We start from the raw sequence: 22,857 nt of genomic DNA, 5'->3' as shown, positions 1-22,857 counted from the left end.
ACTCAGAGCTTTTGAAAGGCTCCCATCCGGACTGGTATTGTTAGGGATAAATGTGCAACATTGTTCTCCAAACATTGTACAAACACCCCCCTGGTTGGCCAGAATCATGTCTAGTGCTAGTCTATTTTGTCTACTAGTTCGAGAGGTGGCATCCAATTGTTCAGCCATCCCCATAAATTCAGTGTGGGTGTAGTTAACAAATCATTGTTAATTATAATAAATATAATTGATCCAGGCATTTTGCTTAGCATCAGCAATAGCTGGGCCAATAATGGGCAATAAATGCCACAGGCCATCATTCCTGTTTAATGTCTGGAATTCGTGGGGGACCCCTATTGGGACCCCCAACAGGTTGGTGTGGATGTTATCTGTACCCTCGGACCAAGGAGCGTCACGTTTCTGCCGTCTCCTGGGTTGGTCCCGAGCCTCTGTGTCATGTGCAGCTCCCAGGAGTTGGTTAGCTGTAACCTCAATAATAGGCAATGGTGTTATCAGACTGGCCAAAGCACATGTGCCCTGACAATCTCCTTTCAAAATGGGGGTCAACCGCCTGGCAGGTCCACACATCCACCATACATCAGCAACACCTCTAGTTAATAGTGACATTAGTGATGCAGGCAGTAGTAGGGAGCCTCCCATAGCCTATACCCCTACCTGTACCAGTGTTACAGCTGTAATATCCCCCATATGCCTTAACTCCCCACGGTGCCTTCTGGGGAGGGACTTCTGGGAACACAAGACTCAGAGTTTTACACAGGGTTGAATTTGGCTTAAACTTTCCAATATGCACATCCAACCTTCCCCATTACTTAGGGCAAATGGGTGAGCAGCCAGAATAGGTCTGGCATGTCCACAGATCACACAGTCTTTTCTATTAAGTGTTTTGGCTGTGTATCTCATATAGGCCAACCACATATTTTCCCTTCCCTCATAACCAGTTTCAGTCCCCAATTGGTCACTATCTGAAATGTCTTTTACATTTATTACCTGTACCAGATTGGAGAGCTTAGGTGATGGCGTGGGACTTGGTCTTGAAGTGGTGGAGGAGGCCGGCTGAACCCTGGTCCGTTGGAACTGGTGGTGGTTCTGGCAGTACTGTGATGGTAACATCCCCATCGTATCCTAATCAGACAGCTCAGGACTACAAGCAGTCCTGTAAAGCCCCACCCTCTCCCAGAGAACACATCATCAGCCAGAGATCAAGCAACACTTTCACTTCTATGAACGTACACAGTGATGAAAGGGCGGGGTCAGGGATTTCTTCATTAAGGAGTTGATCCCCGAACTCTATTAGCAACGGTTCTTCTCCTTAACTCTGTGATCATTCGGCAGTGTCAGTGTGTCTCACCCTCCAAGTGCGATATGCCCCCAGGTCGGGTGAATCACCTTCTCCTTTAATTCACCTGTAATGCATAAAATCCTGGACATACAGGTTTGGTTAACAAACAGTTTCTCATTTGTTCTATCTGATTATATATTTAACTTCTATGCCTATTTGTTAGCTAGAAATTTTTAATTTTAAATTAGTTTATTATCCAATAGGCCCCATCCTATCCTAGACCACAATGTACCCCTCCCCTGTTTGATACCTGGCTCTGGCCAGGTATCAACCTTACCTACTCTAAATAATGACTTAGGTAAGATTAGTAAAATATTCTTATGTTCTACATTATAATATAGGAACGCACCTTTCATTTTCCACATGTCCAATTCTCCCTTGGGCTTGGGCGTCCATTCATATCTATCTTTTACCAATTATCTGTCAAGTGACTTATCTACTTTAAAATGTATCTGTGCTGCTTATATATGTTAACCCCTTTCTCTCCTATCTTATTTCACAGCCTACCTTGCTCATTTCCTGGTCCACCCTCCCCACTCTGCTCTCAAACCTTCAAGGTCTCAACAGTGCGGGGTAGACCCATCTGTCTGCCTTTTTCTAATAATAGTCAATAACAACTATGTGTTCCTTTAGCAATATTAACTAAGTGTCTCACTGTTTTGACTTAATCTAAAATCATGGATTTAAAAATAACAACAACATGTCTTATAGTGTCAATCTCTAAAGTCCTTACATAACCTTAATAAACCTATCTCTATCCTATCAATAATTTTAATACTATTTAAATAAAAATCTTCTAATGGCCAAAACAAATGCTAACCATATAAAATCCTTTCTTTACTAATAAGCTCTCTCCCCCCAGGATCACTCCTCTAAGAACTGAAACCTATTTCTTTACATTAAGAATTTAAATGCTTATGTATTTTCCTGCCCTATAGGCTTAAAATATCTCCTGTTCAAACCTCAATGTATCATATCTTCCCCCATTTATTATCGATGACAAATGGGATTTTTCTGTTGTAATACCAAATCAATAACAGCCCATTCAAAACCGTCATAGCCAATGTTTAAAACAGAATCCTGACTCCTCTGTGGTTAAAACTACAATTATGGTCAAGAGTTATAAACTCTATTATAATCAATTTACCTCAAAACTAGTATCCCAAATGACCACAAATTCATTATCCTCACTACATCCCCCCGTGGGTGATCAAACCACAGGAAAATGCAATGAAAACAGGTCAAAAGGTTACACCACCCCCTTACCTTCGTGTTCCATACCATATCTAGACATACCAAAAGAACCCTTTATCTTAAAAAAGTCCCTTGTCTAAATAAAACTCAGAAAGTAAAACTCCTAATATTATCTTGTCTCTCGGAACACGGAAACCCCTTAACCCAAACGTTTACCACAAAAACAAAACCTAATAATTATGATAATACCCTCAAATCATTCGTTTTAAATTTCCCCGATGTTTCATGTAACTCATTCACACAACTGTGATAAACGTGTACTGTCCCTTTAAAAATTCCCAGCCAGCCATACCAGTTTGCGGGCCGTTCATTGATCCACATAATGAAAACAGATCACGTTTAGAATACGTTTACTTATTGTTCGAATTCTCTGGTGTTACCTAAACAAAAACCAATAACTTTTAGCAACTTTTGAAAAGTAACTCAAAGCTATAATGCACACATTTTCCCTCTAAATGACACAACCAATTTTCTCTAGCATAATTAATACGGCCACACCCGGTGGGGAAAGTACAAATTGTATCCCGTTCCTCCTATAATACCCAATGCTAAATTCAAAGTTGTGGTTAAATATACGGATTTGCCAATCATTATCAAATGTTGAATATACAGGTTTAGTAATTTTATCAAATAGAATAGTATAGTTCAAATAAAGCTATGCGTTTACTAGCGCTCAACCTGGATTCAGAACGCAGCAACTAGCCAATACAATACCAAAAATAACTGTCTTATTCATGCCTCTAGGCAAAACATCTAGTTACTCCAACTGAGTTTAGCAGCAAAACTATCGTATAAGTAAAATCAACTTCTCAACTTTCTCCACTCCAAAGTGTAAACTTACCATATACTTCGCTAAATTTATATCGCATGTCAGCCAATCCATAACAATAATAACATTAGTCTGTAAATTTAACCTAAATAAGTTATTAAATGTATTCTCTCTACTCCGAATTGGTTTTAAGTTTTTCTCTATGTCACCAGCATTCAAACAGGCTCCCCGTCGGCTGGGAGACCGTTGAGTGCTGCAATACTGCCATCTTCTGTCCATTCTCTGCACAGCTCTCCACTCAGTCTATTCAACCTTCTCAATTTGAGCCATATTAGTTTCTTATTATAACTTTTGTTTTATAATTTTTGTTTTTATCTGTTATTACCTAGTTAGACTAGAGTGTCCGTGACAAATAATGTGAGATTATAGTGTGTTGTTAATATGTAACTTAAGTATATATGGTTATGTAATTTATATACATGTCCTTACTTTTTCTTGCATAAAAGCCTGATACAATACATACATAGGGATACAATCATAAAGCGCCATGGGGATCCGGTTATAGTTGTTCTATTAACCATGTGAAAGTGCCCAGGGACACCCCAAATATCAGTAGGAATATCACAAATAAGGGGCCAGATATCCCTAGCCTTGCTCAGGGAGGGAGAAATGTCCCTCTAACTGGGCGAGGTTCCTTTTTCAGGGGAGGCGGAGTTTGATGCCGCATCACCTGAGTCAGGAGTGTCTTCATTTGGAATCGAATTTAGGCCGCTCAAATCAGCTCTGACTTCTGTCAGTGTTCTGGAAGGAATTGGAGCTGGAGTGCAATGTGTGAGGTGGTGCCAAGGTGCGCCTGATTTACCTTTGACCTGAACTGAGTGTGAAGTAACCTCCTTCACTTCGTACGGTCCAGTCCACCTGGGTTCCAGCCACTTTCTCTTGTGGACTTTAACCCTCACCCAGTCACCAACTTTTACCTTCAGTGGTGGCGTGTCTCCCGGCAGCTCCCCCTCTTGGACCTTGCAAACCTGGGTAGAGAGTGCTGCAGAGAGTTCCGTCAGTAGTTTCACATAATCAGACATCAAGAGCGGGCATATGACCTCCCTCTCTTGGTGGACCAGGCATGACTCTTCCAGTCATTATCTCATGAGGAGAGAGATGGGTGCCTGCCCCTGGAGAGGCTCTCATGGCCATCAACGCCAGAGGCAGGGCTTCAACCCATGTCAACTTCGAACCTGCACATACTTTTGCTATCTTAGCACACAAATAACAGTTATACTAATCCTACCCGACTACACCTCATACACGACCTATTCGATAGTACACAACTTATCAATAGGACATTTTACATGCAGATTCAGTCCATTTAACCACACCTCATACACGACCTATTCGATAGTACACAACTTATCAATAGGACATTTTACATGCAGATTCGGTTCATCAATGCACCTGGAACCACACCTCAGACACAGCCTAAGTAATAGGTCTATGCAGATTCGGTTCATTTAATTCATGTGGTTAATAAATGCTTAGGTACCCACATATAACTTTAAAGATCCACATAGGATTGGTCAGATGTTCACACAGAACATAATCAAAAGGTTACTCACACAGAGTCAACCTAACCCGCTCACACAGAACTGGTCCAATGTTCACACAGAACATAATCAAAAGGTTACCCACACAGAGTCAACCTAACCCGCTCACACAGAACTGGTCCAATGTTCACACAGAACATAATCAAAAGGTTACCCACACAGAGTCAACCTAACCCGCTCACACAGAACTGGTCCAATGTTCACACAGAACATAATCAAAAGGTTACTCACACAGAGTCAACCTAACCCGCTCACACAGAACGGTATACAAATAAACAAAATACTCACACAGAGTAACCCTAACCCGCTCACACAGAACGGTATACAAATAAACAAAATACTCACACAGAGTAACCCTAACCCGCTCACACAGAACGGTATACAAATAAACAAAATACTCACACAGAGTAACCCTAACCCGCTCACACAGAACGGTATACAAATATTACCTAGTGATATAAAAATGTTCACACAGAACACACAGTCACCCTTGCCCCTCACCCCCACAGACCGCACCAATCCCCACTGTGATCAATTCAGTGTCAGGACGGTCTATCTATTCAGCACAAGATATCTTTTGAACTATGCCTACAACAGTTTAGTAACAATTTAGCAACGATTCATACTCACACTCAGTACTACTGATCAAAATTTGGTCGTACTAAAATATAATATGCAGATTTTGATTTAACAGGCTCTGCTTACCTTTTAGTTGAGCGCTCTGATCAGTTTCCTGAGGCAAGTCGAATGGTTGAAGATCTCCTGGACTGCAGGTCACTCTTCCGTCTGATTTGAACCGGGTGACTGGTCTCGTCTCTCACACCGACCTATCGTGGATCTAATTCAGGAAAAAAACATCCTCTGCTACCAAGTTTTGTTGGTGTTTCAATTACTGGAGAGTGAGACCAAATCATGGACACTGGACAGAGTGGAATCAAGTATAGCAAAAGGCAGTTTATTAAAGTCAAAGATATCTTGTCCTGCAGTTTAGCGTGACACGGACCTAATCATATGGCTCTTAAGGAGTCAGCTGAAAAAGGGTAGCCTAAACAGAGATTACAGCAGATTTTATACATGGAACAATGTAGGTAGAGTCTCTTCGTGTTGGTCTTCTGACTGGTCCTGAAGAGTTGGAGGCGGGTCTGCTCTGGCCATAGCAGTAGCCCCATTGGTGCACAGCAGAGTCCTCTGCTCTTGGCACCCGACCAGTAGAGAGGGGAGTGAGGTGTGTGTGTTCATGCGATGATGAAATGTTTGTGTGTCCAGGAGTCATGAGATAAGGGGAACTGTAACTGGCCGTTACTGTCTGGGGCTAGGGGGTTTCCTGATTAGAGGGATGTGAGCAATTACTTAAGTCAGGCGGATTAGTTTGGCGCTCTATAATTGTTTTGTGCGGTTAGCATCCTTGTGACAATGGGGAACCTTGTTCTGTGCAACAGCAGTCTTGTGTTTTAGTCATGGGGTGTGTTGTGCAAGCTTTTAATCCTATGGTCACAAGCAGGCTGTAAAGCAGCCGGAGGGCCCTAGGCCACGTATTTGAATATATGTATATATGACAGTACCCTTTCCATGCGTACTAAATGTATGTACTTTGGTGACTCTATGAATATGACCATAGCGCATGATTTATGGCCTTTATGGGAGGGAAGGGAGATTCTTATGACATTACCAGCAGTAAGATTTTAGTTTGATTTCCAAAAAGTCAAGGCCTGTAGCTTTCAAATTATATGTCAATTTTAATATTTTCTGATGACATTTTTGGGGGAGGGGTACCCACCAAACTCACCGGGCCCTGTACAGGTTCCAAAACAACCGCTCAAATTTAGCAAACAACCGCTCAGATTTAGCAAACGGAATGAAATGGGGATAAACATACCTGAATTTGTCCAATAGAAACTCTCGTTGGCAACGGTTGGACTAATGATTACACCTTAGATCAGCTAGATGCAGGCAAGAGTGTGCAAGGCGGTATTGAATGTGTCACTGTCACCGTGATGACAAAAAAATGTCTCTCAACCTGTACACCTACGTTGTAAACGTTCATTCATAAGCTAGGTTGTAGCAACCTCATGATGGGTATAGGGAAAATTAGAGTGTCATGTATACTGAACAAAAATATAAATGCAACATACAACAATTTCAAAGATTTTACTGAGTTACAGTACATTTGAGGAAATCAGTCAGTTGAAATAAATAAATGGAGGCCCTAATCTATTGATTTCACATGACTGGGAATACAGATATACATCTGTTGGTCAAGATACCTTAAAAAAAAATGGGCCTTAGTATCTCGTCACGTTATTTTTGTGCATTCTAATTGTCATTGATAAAATGCAATTGTGTTCATTGTCGTAGCTTATGCCTGCCCATACCATAACCCACTGTTCACAATGTTGACTTCAGCAAACCGCTCACCCACACGACACAAATGGTATGTGTATATGTGGCCGGTTGGATGTACTTCCAAATTCTCTAAGATGACATTGGAGGAGGCTTATGGTAGATAAATGAACATTAAATTCTCTGGAAAAAACATGGGACCAACACTTTACATAGTGTTTATATTTTTGTTCAGTGTAGTAGCCTAAACCTATCGGTGTTGCATTGAGCTGGGTAAATGGAATATGAATGAGTCATCCAATTTGCTGGAATAGAAAAATATTATCATCCTCCCTGATCTTAAATGACACCAACCGCCACTGGTCCTTATTACATACCGTGTTGTGTCCTGTACAATTGCAATACTGTCCGTATATCACGTCAGACCAAGTCATCAATATAATATCAGACAATATTAGAGATTACCGCTAGTATGTTTTTGGATCAGTATCAAAATGGGCATAGAGATTGTAATTTGCTATTTAGAAAAACGGGCCAATAGCGTTAAGTATTCAGACGGTGTTCTATTAGTATCTTGTTTAGCAGATAATAGTGTGTTGTGGGTGGGAGGCTGTCTTGTGATTCTATTACATCCATCTTTTAACAAGTTACTCTAAATAAATATATAAATTGTTCTGTCTGACCTGTGCCTATAAATGAATGTACTATGCCATAGTCATGTCCCAACAGACTATGCAGGCTTTAAGTCCAACCCTATTTAAACATACCTGATGAAGCTCTTGATGAGCAGCTGATTAAGTAGGATCATGCTGTGCATTCAGCAGGGTTGGAGTGAAGGTCTGCACACCCAGTTACATTTCCAGGAGGGTTGGCCACCCCTGCCATACATAGACTGGCCTGAACTCTGCATGAGGAAGACATGCACTGCCCACTGGTGGCCAATAGAGACAACATGTAAACCAACTGCATTAGCAAAAAATACATGACCAATCTATAGTTAATTATGTACTGGTACGACATCACATGTAAATCAATTCCTGCAAGACATGAGTGGTTTGTAAACACAGTCATAAACGTATACATACAGGTTATGTAATGTAGCCATTTTACAATGTTCACACAGGCATACAGGCCTACTGTACACATGCCTTTACCACTCAAACCCATGACAAAATAAACTGACACACACATTTATCGACGCCATGGTAACAAAAGATTTCTTTATTCGATGGATATGTACAGCACGCCCCAGCATGAAAAGAGCCAGTTCCATAAGTTACTTTAAGATTTGGGGGGATTATTTGAGGGGTTTTCTTATACAAGCTCTCAAATTAATTATGAAAGAAAACAATATGACGTACAACAGGTGTGCTTCGGTACAGATGTTTAAAAACCCACGGAGAGCCAGGACTCAGTAGATCGGCTCACTGTTTAAAGTGGTGTGTGGGGGGGGGGGGGTACAAATCCAAAAACAAAGAGCCCCAAAAATATGCTCGTAAAACTCAAGCAGCTGTACATGTGGGTTACAAGGTAATGATTCAGCCATGGTACTCTCTGCAACAACAAAAACATTATAGTTTACAAATAAATCCTCAAAAGGGGCCTAAGGCATAAAATCCATAGATTGAAATGTGGAGGGCAAAAATGTTAAAAACAAACTAACAGCAGCAAATCAGTTTGAAATCAAATAAAAATGGTCTGCTTTGGGACATTAGCAGGACCGGTTAGCTGAGTGATCCAAGTCTTAATGGAGGGAAGAAATGTGGGGTTTTTGTGTTACAATGTAGAGAAGAAATGTCAATCATTTTGTCATAGTGATGTGTTTGTGTTGTCTTTATGCGTGTCCGAATACATTTGTGATCCCAAATTTTGCTTGACACAAGTGAGAATGTCGAATTGCTATTTGTTGTGTCAGCGATTAGAAACCATAAAATAGACCTTAAAATACATAATTGTGACAAATCTAATGACCTTAATAAAAGACCCAAACATTTGGCTTAAGATGGAGAATACAAACAGAGGGAAAATAATTAAAAGAGATTAACCCCTTGATTACAAGCTCCAATCATAAACGGACCAACTAGAAGGACACCATGTACCACAGGGTGTGGAGAGACTGGGGACAACAGTGACCCATCTTACAAACATGATACAAACACAAGAAATTTGAGACCAGGACGATGATAATAGCATCTTAAAAACCAACACCTAAGCAGAGGGGGGAAGCAGATCATTCTTGGACTTTGGCCACTTCGAAGTTGACCGCCAGTTTCCTGTGTTTCCTCTTGGAGGCAGAGCTGGGGGTGTGGCCATGGCCTGGGGTGGGGTTCTGGCGTGGCGTCTGTGGCGTGGAGGGGGTCCCAGCCATCTCAGGGGGGTCCTGGGCGGTCTTTGGGGGTGTGATGGGGGCTGCCGAGGGGGTCGGGGATAGGGAGGGTTGGGAGTCAGACTGAGCTTTGTTAATTGGAGCTTGGTTTCTCGCCGTGTGAGCCGCATTGTAGAACTCTTGTGGCTTCTTGCCTGATGACACACGCTTCTTAGTCACCTGACAGAGGTTAGAATTTAGAGGTTAGGATTGTGTGGGAACACACACACACACAGTTAATAATCGAAAACTGTGTTGAGTTGAACCATATTGAATGTGAACCGTAGAAACAGGTTCTGGTGTGAACCGTAGAAACAGGTTCTGGTGTGAACCGTAGAAACAGGTTCTGGAGCTCCTACCTGCAGGGGGACAAACTGGTTGTGTGAGCCGATGGGGACGGAGGGTGTCTGGGGCCGGGAGCCAGGGAAGGTGCCACCGTAGAAGGGCTGTCCCTGGTGGGGCATGCCCCAGTGGAGAGGACCATACCCCTGAGGAGGGATTAACAGACCACCTGGAGGGAGAACGGGTTAGGTTCACATCCAGTATTCATAAGTATCCTAAAACATATAACTGCACCCAGAGAGGTCGTACTGTTACAGTCTACTTTAGTATCAATATAGACGCCATACGTGACGGCAGGTCTCACCTGATTGGCCGAATACGTTAGGCATGGGTCCCATGGGCGGTCCTCTTATCTGGCCGACCCCGGAGAACAGAGGCGGAGGCATGGGAAACCCAGAACCCACCGAATTCTACAGGAGACAGAGGTTAAAACACAGAAGTACAGGAGACATTAGTAAAATACATACACACAATAAAATAGACAGTTTGGTATGCACGTGCACACACACACAGATCGTGCAGAAGTACAGTAGGGACACACACCACACTCACAAGGCGCTGCAGGGCGAAGAGAGCTGCCTTCTCTTTGGCTTCATTCTCAGAGTGACTCTGAGGACCGTGGACAAGCAGACCACTGGAGAGCTTCACCTGACACACCATCAAACCCTGAGAGACAGGAAGACAGATAATGGAGGTGGAGTTAGACCGAAAACAACTGGGAAACAGAGAGATACTGTAGGGACGTTGCTAAAGGATGTGCCCACAATCTCACACTACGACAACACTGTGTGTGTGTTCCTGCTTCATGCATGTGTGTGCGCGCATGTAACATGTGTGTGCTTGCCTACTATATGTGTGTCTGCTACATGCGTGTGTGTGTGTGTGTGTGTGCCTCACCTGTCTGCTGCGTATGAAGGTGAAGTCAGGTGGGGCCATGCCCAGACCTATACAGATCCTAGCCAGCTCTGAGGCCACACTGGGACCCATGGAGGAGGGCTGGTGGGCCTGCAGGGGAGGGACTGCTGCTGCGGCCACAGGTAACACTAAGTCTCCCATCCTCGCCGCTGAGACAGACAGAGGGCGAAGGTGGAAAGGATGAGGGTAGAAGGAGAGAGAGGGGGTGAAAAGAGATGGCGATATGGGGAGAGGAGGAAGGAGGGAGAAAGGACAGGTGAAAGGAAAGATGGGTAAGGACGAGAATGAGGAAAAACTGGTTTAATATTTGGATTATCTCCACTAAATCCCACAACAGCTCCACCTGTATCTAAACATGTAGTTAACCCTGTATTTCCACTCACCCACTTTCTTGGTGGCTCTTCTCCTGTTCTGCTGCTGTGTGTTGGAGGAGGAGAGACTAGTGGAGTCAGGGGCAGAGCCAATGTTCAGCATCTCCTTCAGGGCCAGAGTCCCCTTCTACACACAAGAGAACAACCAATCATAATTAGTCTACAACAAACCACAAGGAATGAGCGGATAAATATAATTGAAGAGTTTCATATGGGCCCTGAGTGCACTATAGCATAACACCAACCAGTGACTGTACTAGTCTAGTACCCACCATAGCGAATGACTGCGGAGACAGCGGCTCCTCCGATTGGCTCGTTGGCTCGTTGCCTGGAGGCGGTGCAGTTGGCTCGTTGCCCTTGGTGATCTTCAGGTTGGCGATCAAGTCCTCAAACTCTGTTTGCTGGAGACAGGTGGGTAAGACTGTGTCTGTGTGTGTGTGTGTGTGTGTGTGTGTGTGTGTGTGTGTGTGTGTGTGTGTGTACCTTCTTTGTGGCGTTCTGAGCGGGAAACAGAGTGTTGACATCTTCATTTCTCTTCAGCAGTCTGATACTTCCTGCTGGGCCCTATAAAACAACATGAAGTTTCACACACACACACGTTGTATTGCTCTCTTTCCCAGACACACATCATATCTCTTACACACACACACGTTGTATTGCTCTCTTTCCCAGACACACATCATATCTCTTACACACACACACACACGTTGTATTGCTCTCTTTCCCAGACACACATCATATCTCTTACACACACACACACACATTGTATTGCTCTCTTTCCCAGACACACATCATATCTCTTACACACACACCTCATTTCCCTTCACAGAACTCACACATTGACATCTTTCAACAATAAAGAATAAGAAAAATCCCTCTCTCTCTCACTTCATCTCCCGATAACATCAAAATGTTATTTAATCTTCACTCATTTGGATTTGTTTGACTAAACTAACAACTTAGTCTACACACAGCCTTGTAATAAACCCTACACACAGCAATCAGCTTTCACAAAGTGCATTTTATTGACTAGTTTAATTTCCTTTGTAGTCCTGACTCCACTGGCTAAGCTGCCTGCTGAGGATGAGGACCCTGGTCACTGCCTGCTATTGGTCTACAGCTGGAGGTGATGATGGGAGCTAAATTAAGGACCAAAGCGATGTGGTTCGATGTTTAGAAATGTGGAGGGTTCAAAGGTTAGGGATGTAGGTGCATAAGGGTTCAAAGGTTAGAATGAAATGGTGACTTACAGGTTTGGGGGGTTGTTGTTGACTCTGGGGTTGGTTCCTGCCCTGTTGCCCCTGGAACTGCCCTTCCTGTCCGGGAGACCCTGGACCCCAGGCAGAATTACACGCCTGGGGACAAACACACACAGAGATGTACAATAGCTTTAGTCACACACAAACAAAAACAACAATAAACACTACTACACTCACAATGTGAGTATGGTAACACTTCACATTGACACAGACACACTTATGAATGGACTCACATTGTTTTGTTGCCAGTGGGCTGGTGGTTTCTGGGGCATTCCAGAACTCTGCAGAGACTGCCACACATTACTGAACTCCTCATCTTTACCCTGCACTCACAGAGAGATTGATGTTACAAACTCCACCACAGAGAAATGTGGCATTGTAGAGAAAAACCCAAACACAGAGAGAGAGAGAGAGAGAGAGCGAGCCAGAGAGGAGAGAGAACAAACACCGAGAGAGAGAGAGCGAGCCAGAGAGGAGAGAGAACAAACACCGAGAGAGAAAGAGAGCGAGCCAGAGAGGAGAGAGAACAAACACAGAGAGAGAAAGAGAGCGAGCCAGAGAGGAGAGAGAGAGAGAGACAGAGAGGAGAGAGAACAAACACAGAGAGAGAAAGAGAGCGAGACAGAGAGGAGAGAGAACAAACACAGAGAGAGCGAGAGAGCCAGAGAGGAGAGAGAACAAACAGAGAGAGAGAGAGAGAGAGAGAGCAAGCCAGAGAGGAGAGAGAACATACACAGAGAGAGAGAGAGAGAGCGAGAGAGAAGATGCACAGAGAGAGAGAACAAACACAGAGAGAGAGAGAGCCAGAGAGGAGAGAGAACAAACACAGAGAGAGAGAGAGAGAGAGCAAGCCAGAGAGGAGAGAGAACATACAGAGAGAGAGAGAACATGCACAGAGAGAGAGAGGAAGCCAGAGAGGAGAGAGAACAAACACAGAGAGAGAGAGAGAGAGAGAGAGAGCAAGCCAGAGGAGAGAGAGAGCCAGAGAGGAGAGAGAACAAACACAGAGAGAGAGAGAGCGAGCCAGAGAGGAGAGAGAACAAACACAGGCTTACCTTCGGCTGGTGTTTCTGGCTGAGGGCATTGTGGTGCACATTTTTGTTCCCCTGAGTGTCTGCCCTGAGAATGTTTTGTCTGCCGTTCTGCTGCTGAGAGAAACAGAGACAGACAGAGAGGGAGATACAGAGGGCGGGAGAGACGGAGGGAGGGGAGAAAGAGACAGAGAGAGACAGAGGGAGGGGAGGGAGAGAGAGGGAGAGACAGGGATGGGAGGGAGAGAGAGACAGATGGAGGGAGAGAGAGAGAGACAGAGGGAGGGGAGGGAGGTAGAGACAGAGGGAGGGGAGGGAGGGGAGGGAGGGAGAGACAGAGGGAGTGAGAAACAGAGGGAGGGGAGGGAGGAAGAAGCAGAGGGAGAGACAGACAGACAAAGGGAGGGAGAGACAGACAGGGAGGGAGGGAAAGACAGACGGAGGGAAAGACAGATGGAGGGAGGGAAAGACAGACGGAGGGAGAGACGGGACGGACAGACGGAGGGACGGACAGACGGAGGGACGGACGGACAGACAGACAGGAGGGAGAGGCAGAGGGAGGGACAGACAGACAAAGGGAGGGAGAGACAGAGACAGAGGGAGGGAAGGAGGGAAAGACAGATGGAGAGAGGGAGGGAAAGACAGACGGAGGGAGAGCGAGAGACAAAGGGAGAGCGAGAGAGAGACAGAGGGAGAGAGAGACGGACGGACGGACAGAGGGAGAGAGAGAGACAGACGGACGGCGAGAGAGACGGCGAGAGAGAGAGAGAGGGAGACGGCGAGAGAGAGAGAGGGAGACGGCGAGAGAGAGAGAGGGAGACGGCGAGAAAGAGAGAGGGAAACGGCGAGAGAGAGAGAGGGAAACGGCGAGAGAGAGAGAGGGAAACGGCGAGAGAGAGAGAGGGAAACGGCGAGAGAGAGAGAGGGAAACGGCGAGAGAGAGAGAGGGAAACGGCGAGAGAGAGAGAGGGAGATGGCGAGAGAGAAATGTTGTTTCCATCAAGACATACAGAGAGTGGGAGATATGGTGGGAAAATGTGAGAAACAGAAAGTTGGAGGCGATTCACTAGGATCTATTCTGGTTTAATCAAATGAGTGGGAGATTTAACCCATTCTTATTTGAGTGTGTGTGTGTGACATGAGTACAGGTGTAATTTGCTCTACTCCAGTCCTACCGGTGTGGGTATGAAGGGTGAGCGTGGTGAGTGGTTGAGCCCAGACAGCTCTTTGTTGTGTGCGTGGTGGTGGGAGGAGGGCTGGGGCTTGACGATGGCGGTCAGTTTGTGGGAACCCTGCTCAAAGCGGCATCCATGGCTCAAGTTGATTAAGGCACACGGAGGCAGCCTGTAGCCACGGCCCGACGCACACCTAGTCAGGCAACAGACCACGGTCAGCCAGAATACAGTCACCCAACAGACCACGGTCAGGCAGAATACAGTCACCCAGAACAACAGTCAGGTCAGACAACACACAAAACACAGGTACTTGACATATAAAACACATAACCTAAAAGAAAATATGTTTTTGAGTCAAGGCCTGAAACACTTAATAGACCTACGTGAAACAATGAAACACAGACAGACTGTACCTGATTGTAAGTCCCCCAGCAAACTCTTCATCAAACACAACCTCATACAAGACCTCAGCCTCCCGATCAGCTGCCACGGGAGAGAGGTTAACATCGGTTTAGATACGGCTCAAACACGGTGGTCGTGTGTTTGTGTTTATGAGTGAGAGAGACGTAACAGACAGTGGGTGTGTTGTATATGAGAGTGAGAGAGACGTAACAGACAGTGGGTGTGTTGTATATGAGAGTGAGAGAGAGACGTAACAGACAGTGGGTGTGTTGTATATGAGAGTGAGAGAGAGACGTAACAGACAGTGGGTGTGTTGTATATGAGAGTGAGAGAGAGACGTAACAGACAGTGGGTGTGTTGTATATGAGAGTGAGAGAGAGACGTAACAGACAGTGGGTGTGTTGTATATGAGAGTGAGAGAGAGACGTAACAGACAGTGGGTGTGTTGTATATGAGAGTGAGAGAGACGTAACAGACAGTGGGTGTGTTGTATATGAGAGTGAGAGAGACGTAACAGACAGTGGGTGTGTTGTATATGAGAGTGAGAGAGACGTAACAGACAGTGGGTGTGTTGTATATGAGAGTGAGACAGACGTAACAGACAGTGGGTGTGTTGTATATGAGAGTGAGAGAGACGTAACAGACAGTGGGTGTGTTGTATATGAGAGAGAGACGTAACAGACAGTGGGTGCGTTGTATATGAGAGTGAGAGAGACGTAACAGACAGTGGGTGTGTTGTATATGAGAGTGAGAGAGACGTAACAGACAGTGGGTGTGTTGTATATGAGAGTGAGAGAGACGTAACAGACAGTGGGTGTGTTGTATATGAGAGTGAGACAGACGTAACAGACAGTGGGTGTGTTGTATATGAGAGTGAGAGAGACGTAACAGACAGTGGGTGTGTTGTATATGAGAGTGAGACAGACGTAACAGACAGTGGGTGTGTTGTATATGAGAGTGAGAGAGACGTAACAGACAGTGGGTGTGTTGTATATGAGAGAGAGACGTAACAGACAGTGGGTGCGTTGTATATGAGAGTGAGAGAGACGTAACAGACAGTGGGTGTGTTGTATATGAGAGTGAGAGAGAGACGTAACAGACAGTGGGTGTGTTGTATATGAGAGTGAGAGAGAGACGTAACAGACAGTGGGTGTGTTGTATATGAGAGTGAGAGAGAGACGTAACAGACAGTGGGTGTGTTGTATATGAGAGTGAGAGAGACGTAACAGACAGTGGGTGTGTTGTATATGAGAGTGAGAGAGAGACGTAACAGACAGTGGGTGCGTTGTATATGAGAGAGAGATGTAACAGACAGTGGGTGTGTTGTATATGAGAGTGAGAGAGAGACGTAACAGACAGTGGGTGCGTTGTATATGAGAGAGAGACGTAACAGACAGTGGGTGTGTTGTATATGAGAGTGAGAGAGAGACGTAACAGACAGTGGGTGCGTTGTATATGAGAGTGAGACAGACGTAACAGACAGTGGGTGCGTTGTATATGAGAGTGAGACAGACGTAACAGACAGTGGGTGTGTTGTATATGAGAGTGAGACAGACGTAACAGACAGTGGGTGTGTTGTATATGAGAGTGAGAGAGAGACGTAACAGACAGTGGGTGTGTTGTATATGAGAGTGAGAGAGAGACGTAACAGACAGTGGGTGCGTTGTATATGAGAGTGAGACAGACGTAACAGACAGTGGGTGCGTTGTATATGAGAGTGAGAGAGACGTAACAGACAGTGGGTGCGTTGTATATGAGAGTGAGACAGACGTAACAGACAGTGGGTGTGTTGTATATGAGAGTGAGACAGACGTAACAGACAGTGGGTGTGTTGTATATGAGAGTGAGAGAGACGTAACAGACAGTGGGTGCGTTGTATATGAGAGTGAGACAGACGTAACAGACAGTGGGTGCGTTGTATATGAGAGTGAGAGAGACATAACAGACAGTGGGTGCGTTGTATATGAGAGTGAGAGAGACGTAACAGACAGTGGGTGCGTTGTATATGAGAGTGAGAGAGACGTAACAGACAGTGGGTGTGTTGTATATGAGAGTGAGAGAGACGTAACAGACAGTGGGTGTGTTGTATATGAGAGTGAGAGAGAGACGTAACAGACAGTGGGTGTGTTGTATATGAGAGTGAGAGAGAGACGTAACAGACAGTGGGTGTGTTGTATATGAGAGTGAGAGAGACGTAACAGACAGTGGGTGTGTTGTATATGAGAGTGAGAGAGACGTAACAGACAGTGGGTGTGTTGTATATGAGAGTGAGAGAGAGACGTAAGACAGTGGGTGTGTTGTATATGAGAGTGAGAGAGAGACGTAAGACAGTGGGTGTGTTGTATATGAGAGTGAGAGAGAGACGTAAGACAGTGGGTGTGTTGTATATGAGAGTGAGAGAGAGACGTAACAGACAGTGGGTGTGTTGTATATGAGAGTGAGAGAGAGACGTAACAGACAGTGGGTGTGTTGTATATGAGAGTGAGAGAGAGACGTAACAGACAGTGGGTGTGTTGTATATGAGAGTGAGAGAGACGTAACAGACAGTGGGTGTGTTGTATATGAGAGTGAGAGAGAGACGTAACAGACAGTGGGTGTGTTGTATATGAGAGTGAGAGAGAGACGTAACAGACAGTGGGTGTGTTGTATATGAGAGTGAGAGAGAGACGTAACAGACAGTGGGTGTGTTGTATATGAGAGTGAGAGAGAGACGTAACAGACAGTGGGTGTGTTGTATATGAGAGTGAGAGAGACGTAACAGACAGTGGGTGTGTTGTATATGAGAGTGAGAGAGACGTAACAGACAGTGGGTGCGTTGTATATGAGAGTGAGAGAGACGTAACAGACAGTGGGTGTGTTGTATATGAGAGTGAGAGAGACGTAACAGACAGTGGGTGTGTTGTATATGAGAGTGAGACAGACGTAACAGACAGTGGGTGCGTTGTATATGAGAGTGAGACAGACGTAACAGACAGTGGGTGTGTTGTATATGAGAGTGAGACAGACGTAACAGACAGTGGGTGTGTTGTATATGAGAGTGAGACAGACGTAACAGACAGTGGGTGTGTTGTATATGAGAGTGAGACAGACGTAACAGACAGTGGGTGCGTTGTATATGAGAGTGAGACATACGTAACAGACAGTGGGTGTGTTGTATATGAGAGTGAGAGAGACGTAACAGACAGTGGGTGTGTGACCACTCACCTCCCTTGATGCCGATGATGGTTCCTCTGAGGCCGAGGGGGACAGAGAAGCTCTCTCTGACATTGACCACCCGGTCAAACAGGTGGTACTCTGCATCCGGGTCAGGGACCACACCGTGCTGCTGCTCTAAGGGCTGGAGAGAGAGAGAGACACACAAACTACAGGATTTAGAGAAGTTGTGTGTGTTGGACCAATATGGAGGTTTTAATGTCCTTGTCACCCACTATATGACACAGACAAAGTCCTACATTTTCCTCTCCACACACAGGTAAAAGACATTCTCACCCTGAAGAGTAAATGTGGCTTCACGGTCACACGCACTTTCTTGCTGCTCTTCTTGACCTGAGAAACAGAGGGAGGTAAGAGGGACTACAGAAACACTCACAAAAGAAAGTAAATGAATCATTGACAGTGAAGGAAGGGCTTGCTGAGTAGTGTGTGTCCATCTACCTTATTCCCTGACAGAAAAACAAGGGTAGAGGTGATGGAAACATAGAAACACAGAGTAGGAGTAGACAGATGATTATTTTCTTATTTCACCTTTATTTAACCAGGTAGGCCAGTTGAGAACAAGTTCTCATTTACAACTGTGACCTGGCCAAGATAAAGCAAAGCAGTGCGACACAAACAACAACACAGAGTTACATATAAACAAACGTACAGTCAATAACACGATAGAAAAATATATATATACAGAGTGTGCAAATGTAGTCAGATTGGGGAGGTAAGACAATAAATAGGCCATAGTGGCGAAATAAGTACAATTTAGCAATTAACACTGGAGTGATAGATGTGCAGAAGATGAATGTGCAAGTAGAGATACTGAGCTGCAAAGGAGCAAAAAAATAAATAACAGTATGGGGATGAGGTAGTTGGATGGGCTAAAGATGGACTATGTACAGGTGCAGTGACCTGTGAGCTGCTCTGACAGCTGATGCTTAAAGTTAGTGAGGGAGATATGAGTCTCCAGCTTCAGTGACTTTTGCAATTCGTTCCAGTCATTGGCAGCAGAAAACTGGAAGGAAAGGCGGCCAAATGAGGAATTGGCTTTGGGGGTGACTAGAGAGATATACCTGCTGGAGCGCATGCTACGGGTGGGTGCTGCTATGGTGACCAGTGAGCTGAGATAAGACGGGGCTTTACCAAGCAAAGACTTATAGATGTCCTGGACCCAGTGGGTTTGGCGACGAATATGAAGCGAGGGCCAGCCAACGAGAGCATACAGGTCGCAGTGGTGGGTGGTAAATGGGGCTTTGGTGACAAAACGGATGGCACTGTGATAGACTGCATCCAATTTGCTGAGTAGAGTGTTGGAGGCTATTTTGTAAATGACATCGCCAAAGTCAAGGATCGGTAGGATAGTCAGTTTTACTAGGGTATGTTTGGCAGCATGAGTGAAGGAAGCTTGATAAATGATTGACAGAGAATATTGATGACAGAGCCGAGGGAAGATCGATTAATGATTGACAGCCCCTAGTTACCTTAGCCACCACTTCCTCGATCTGCTCCACGATGGCCGTGTCCAGGATCTGCAGGTCACATGATGCCCGGGCGATGTCGGCGACTGGGTGGGTCTTCAACCAGGAAGTGATCTCCTTCACCCTCTCCGCCCTGCCGGAAAATCATCCCCATCACCACCACCACCACTACCACTACCCTCATTATTACTATAACTGTTATGATCTACTTCATCGTTACACACCAACTTACTCCTAGTGTTTTCTAGTGTTTAAGAACATCTGAATGCAAGTGTAAAGTGTGTAAGTGTTGCAGGTTTACCGGTTATGACTGTATGACAGTGGAAATGATGTATGTTAAATGCATGAATATGTATACCCGTTTTGGTCCACTCCGGGCCAGATGTCGTCCTCGTAGAAGACATCGTCGTGACTGTTCCTGGACACCAGGTCAAACACCTCAGAGAACCTACAGGACACACCCAAGGCAGGTTACACACGCACTAATAATAACACGCACAATGCTGTTTCACACACACCTATCCAAGTACTCAGCCATCAGATCCTCCACAGCGACAGAATAGAGCCACTCCTTCTCGGTTCTCTTGGTGTAACCTGGTACCTCCTCATTCTTCTTATTGAACTTCAGGTTCAGACCCACGTTAGCCTTCTGCTCCCCATGGGGACTGTGGAGGGAGGGAGAACAGAAGAAAGAAACAGAGGGAGAACAGAAGAAAGAAACAGAGGGAGAACAGAAGAAAGAAACGGAGGGAGGGAGGACAGAAGAAAGAAATGGAGGGAGGACAGAAGAAAGAAATGGAGGGAGGACAGAAGAAACGGAGGGAGAACAGAAGACAAGGAGGGAGAACAGAAGAAACGGAGGGAGGACAGAAGAAACGGAGGGAGGACAGAAGAAACGGAGGGAGGACAGAAGAAACGGAGGGAGAGAGACACGGTTTATTAGACACATACAAACCAACCTATATGATCAACAGTAGTGAATCAAATAAAGAATAGGCTGTCATTTGAAATTTGTTCTCTCACTTTTTCTTGGATCCTCTGCCGACGAAGATGCTGCCAGAGAATCTGGAGACGAGGTAGCCAGTGATGCCGAGGCGTGAGGCCAGAACGTAGCCAGGACTGTACTTCACACAGTATTTCTACACACACACACACACACACACAGAGAGAGAGAGACAGAGAGAGGAGGGTGAGCTTGGAAAGGGTGCATGTTTAGTAATGTGGTGGGCAGGGGAGGAGTGTGAGAGAGGTGTTATTTTGAGAATGACTTACATGCTGGTTCTGTATTAAGGATTCCATAGGTGGTTCACAGGGCACCGTGAACACAACCCGCACCCGTCCCTCTTTGATGACATCACTGGAATCCTGCACCTGTGTGACCAAAGGGAAAAGCATGAAAGGCTTCTCACAGATCCTCATTTCATGACTCCACACATTTAGCTTCGTCAGGACGTTGTTTTTAAGAGGAGGAAAGGGTCATGGAAAACAACAACAACTGGCATAAAAGTAGAGACAGGAAACAGAAAGTTGTACCGACCTCTCCCATGGCACCGTAGTAGGGGTTCCCCACCATGAAAACCGTGGTCGTCGGGGAATACAGCTCCTCCAGGGTCTTGAAGCGAGTGGACGACGAGTCAAAGGCTTTGATGTCCTGAGGGAGAGAGAGTTGTGTGTGTGTGACACCGACCATACTTATTGTAGGCATTTTCCTGATATTGTTCATTACGATAAGCAGCCTACACCAGAGAAAAGTTTGAAATGAAATAAATTAGCTAATAAGGGTGATTTTTATGGGACAATTGATGGCTACAACAATCAAACTAGTAGTAGTAGTATTTAAAGGATAATTCCAACATTAATGTTTAAAGTTATTGTTTTATTTATCCTTATTGCACCAATTCAGGCAATTTATCACAGTATGGATTTTCGTCTATAACGCCCAGCTCTAGAATGTGCGTGTGTGTGTAGTAGGTCTTCCTGTGTGTGTACGCGCCTGTGCTTACCTTGACGATGGTCTGGTAGGGGAATGGCAGTATCTGCTTGGCCCACTGTTTCTCCAGGTGCACCTGTCCGCTCTGCCCAGGTACATACTTCCTGCCCGTCAGCAGCTGGGTATACAAAACCACCGCCGTCTCATTCACCGTGATGCCCTTACGCTTACCGAAACTGAGGGGAGACAGGTGGGAGGAGAGAGAGAGAGAAACAGAGCTATTATGGTAGGGAGAGTGGTCAGGCAAAACACAGGTCTCCCTAGAGGAAGAGGTCTTCTGACCAAAATGGGACTTCTTGGTGAAATAAAGGTCAAGATAAAAACATGTAATAGACTCATAGGATGGCACTTCTACCAGAGAGGGTGCAGAAATCAAACAAGACCTCACTGAAAAACTATTCCACTTTGATGGCAAATAGATGCTTACTGCTCAGTGATGCCCTGTACATCCTTAACCCAGTCCTTCTGTTCCTTGTCACTGAGGTAGGTGACCTTAGTGGGGGGAGGAGAGTCCCTGTCGTACAGCTTCTGCATCCCTGCCGGCTCCTCCAGGAAGAACCTGAGAGGGACGGTGAGTGATGGAGGGAAAGAGGAGAGAAAATGTAGGGGAAAGGAGGGTTGGAAGTGGAAGGAGACAGATATTGATGAATATTGACAACTCGGTGTACTTCAAAGTTATAGTCTAATGAGAACTGAATAAAGGGCAGAGCCAGAGGTGTTTGGTTTTGAGGGACAGGTCAGGTTTAGTACTGTAGTTCAGCCCTCATTAGACGTGACGAGAACTGAGCGTGGCTCTTACTTGCTCTCCCCGTCAGACACTGCTACCACCCTGGCCTCCTCTAGGTGGGGCCAGTTGACAAACACAGACCGACCCAGGACCTGAGAGGCCACATTGTCACACACCTGAAATGGGGGGGGTGAGAAAGAGGGATAGAGAGAGGGAGGAGGGGGTGAAAACAATATCTACTACTTCTGCTCCAGACACATACAGTATATCTAACAGTCTTTGACTTTTCATAGAA

General features: G+C 45.2%; 1 protein-coding gene across 3 annotated transcripts in view; it reads right to left on the bottom strand.

The window, feature by feature from the left end:
- Positions 1-8,499: 8,499 nt before the first annotated feature.
- The window catches only part of LOC120020421 (5'-3' exoribonuclease 1-like), a 31,249-nt gene continuing 16,891 nt past the window's right edge, over positions 8,500-22,857 (bottom strand). Inside the window, exons 18-41 of one of the 3 annotated variants that reach the window (XM_038964075.1) lie at positions 22,635-22,738; positions 22,263-22,394; positions 21,849-22,011; positions 21,383-21,496; positions 21,118-21,216; positions 20,869-20,984; positions 20,364-20,510; positions 20,204-20,293; positions 19,849-19,978; positions 18,653-18,709; positions 18,368-18,500; positions 15,175-15,244; positions 14,762-14,954; positions 13,611-13,703; positions 12,789-12,878; positions 12,547-12,651; positions 11,780-11,860; positions 11,569-11,697; positions 11,309-11,423; positions 10,908-11,074; positions 10,554-10,676; positions 10,315-10,420; positions 10,028-10,179; positions 8,500-9,848 (exon numbers count right to left, since the gene is read on the bottom strand). In XM_038964075.1, coding sequence (XP_038820003.1) covers positions 9,534-9,848; positions 10,028-10,179; positions 10,315-10,420; positions 10,554-10,676; positions 10,908-11,074; positions 11,309-11,423; positions 11,569-11,697; positions 11,780-11,860; positions 12,547-12,651; positions 12,789-12,878; positions 13,611-13,703; positions 14,762-14,954; positions 15,175-15,244; positions 18,368-18,500; positions 18,653-18,709; positions 19,849-19,978; positions 20,204-20,293; positions 20,364-20,510; positions 20,869-20,984; positions 21,118-21,216; positions 21,383-21,496; positions 21,849-22,011; positions 22,263-22,394; positions 22,635-22,738 — 3,024 coding nt within the window. In that variant the 3' untranslated portion in view covers positions 8,500-9,533. The remainder of the gene's footprint in view (positions 9,849-10,027; positions 10,180-10,314; positions 10,421-10,553; positions 10,677-10,907; positions 11,075-11,308; positions 11,424-11,568; positions 11,698-11,779; positions 11,861-12,546; positions 12,652-12,788; positions 12,879-13,610; positions 13,704-14,761; positions 14,955-15,174; positions 15,245-18,367; positions 18,501-18,652; positions 18,710-19,848; positions 19,979-20,203; positions 20,294-20,363; positions 20,511-20,868; positions 20,985-21,117; positions 21,217-21,382; positions 21,497-21,848; positions 22,012-22,262; positions 22,395-22,634; positions 22,739-22,857) is intronic. The other 2 variants (XM_038964077.1, XM_038964076.1) reach the window with 2 other exon arrangements.

This window comes from Salvelinus namaycush, chromosome 25 (genome assembly GCF_016432855.1).
Source record: "Salvelinus namaycush isolate Seneca chromosome 25, SaNama_1.0, whole genome shotgun sequence".
NCBI lineage: Eukaryota > Metazoa > Chordata > Actinopteri > Salmoniformes > Salmonidae > Salvelinus > Salvelinus namaycush.
This window is presented reverse-complemented; position numbering and strand designations above follow the sequence as displayed.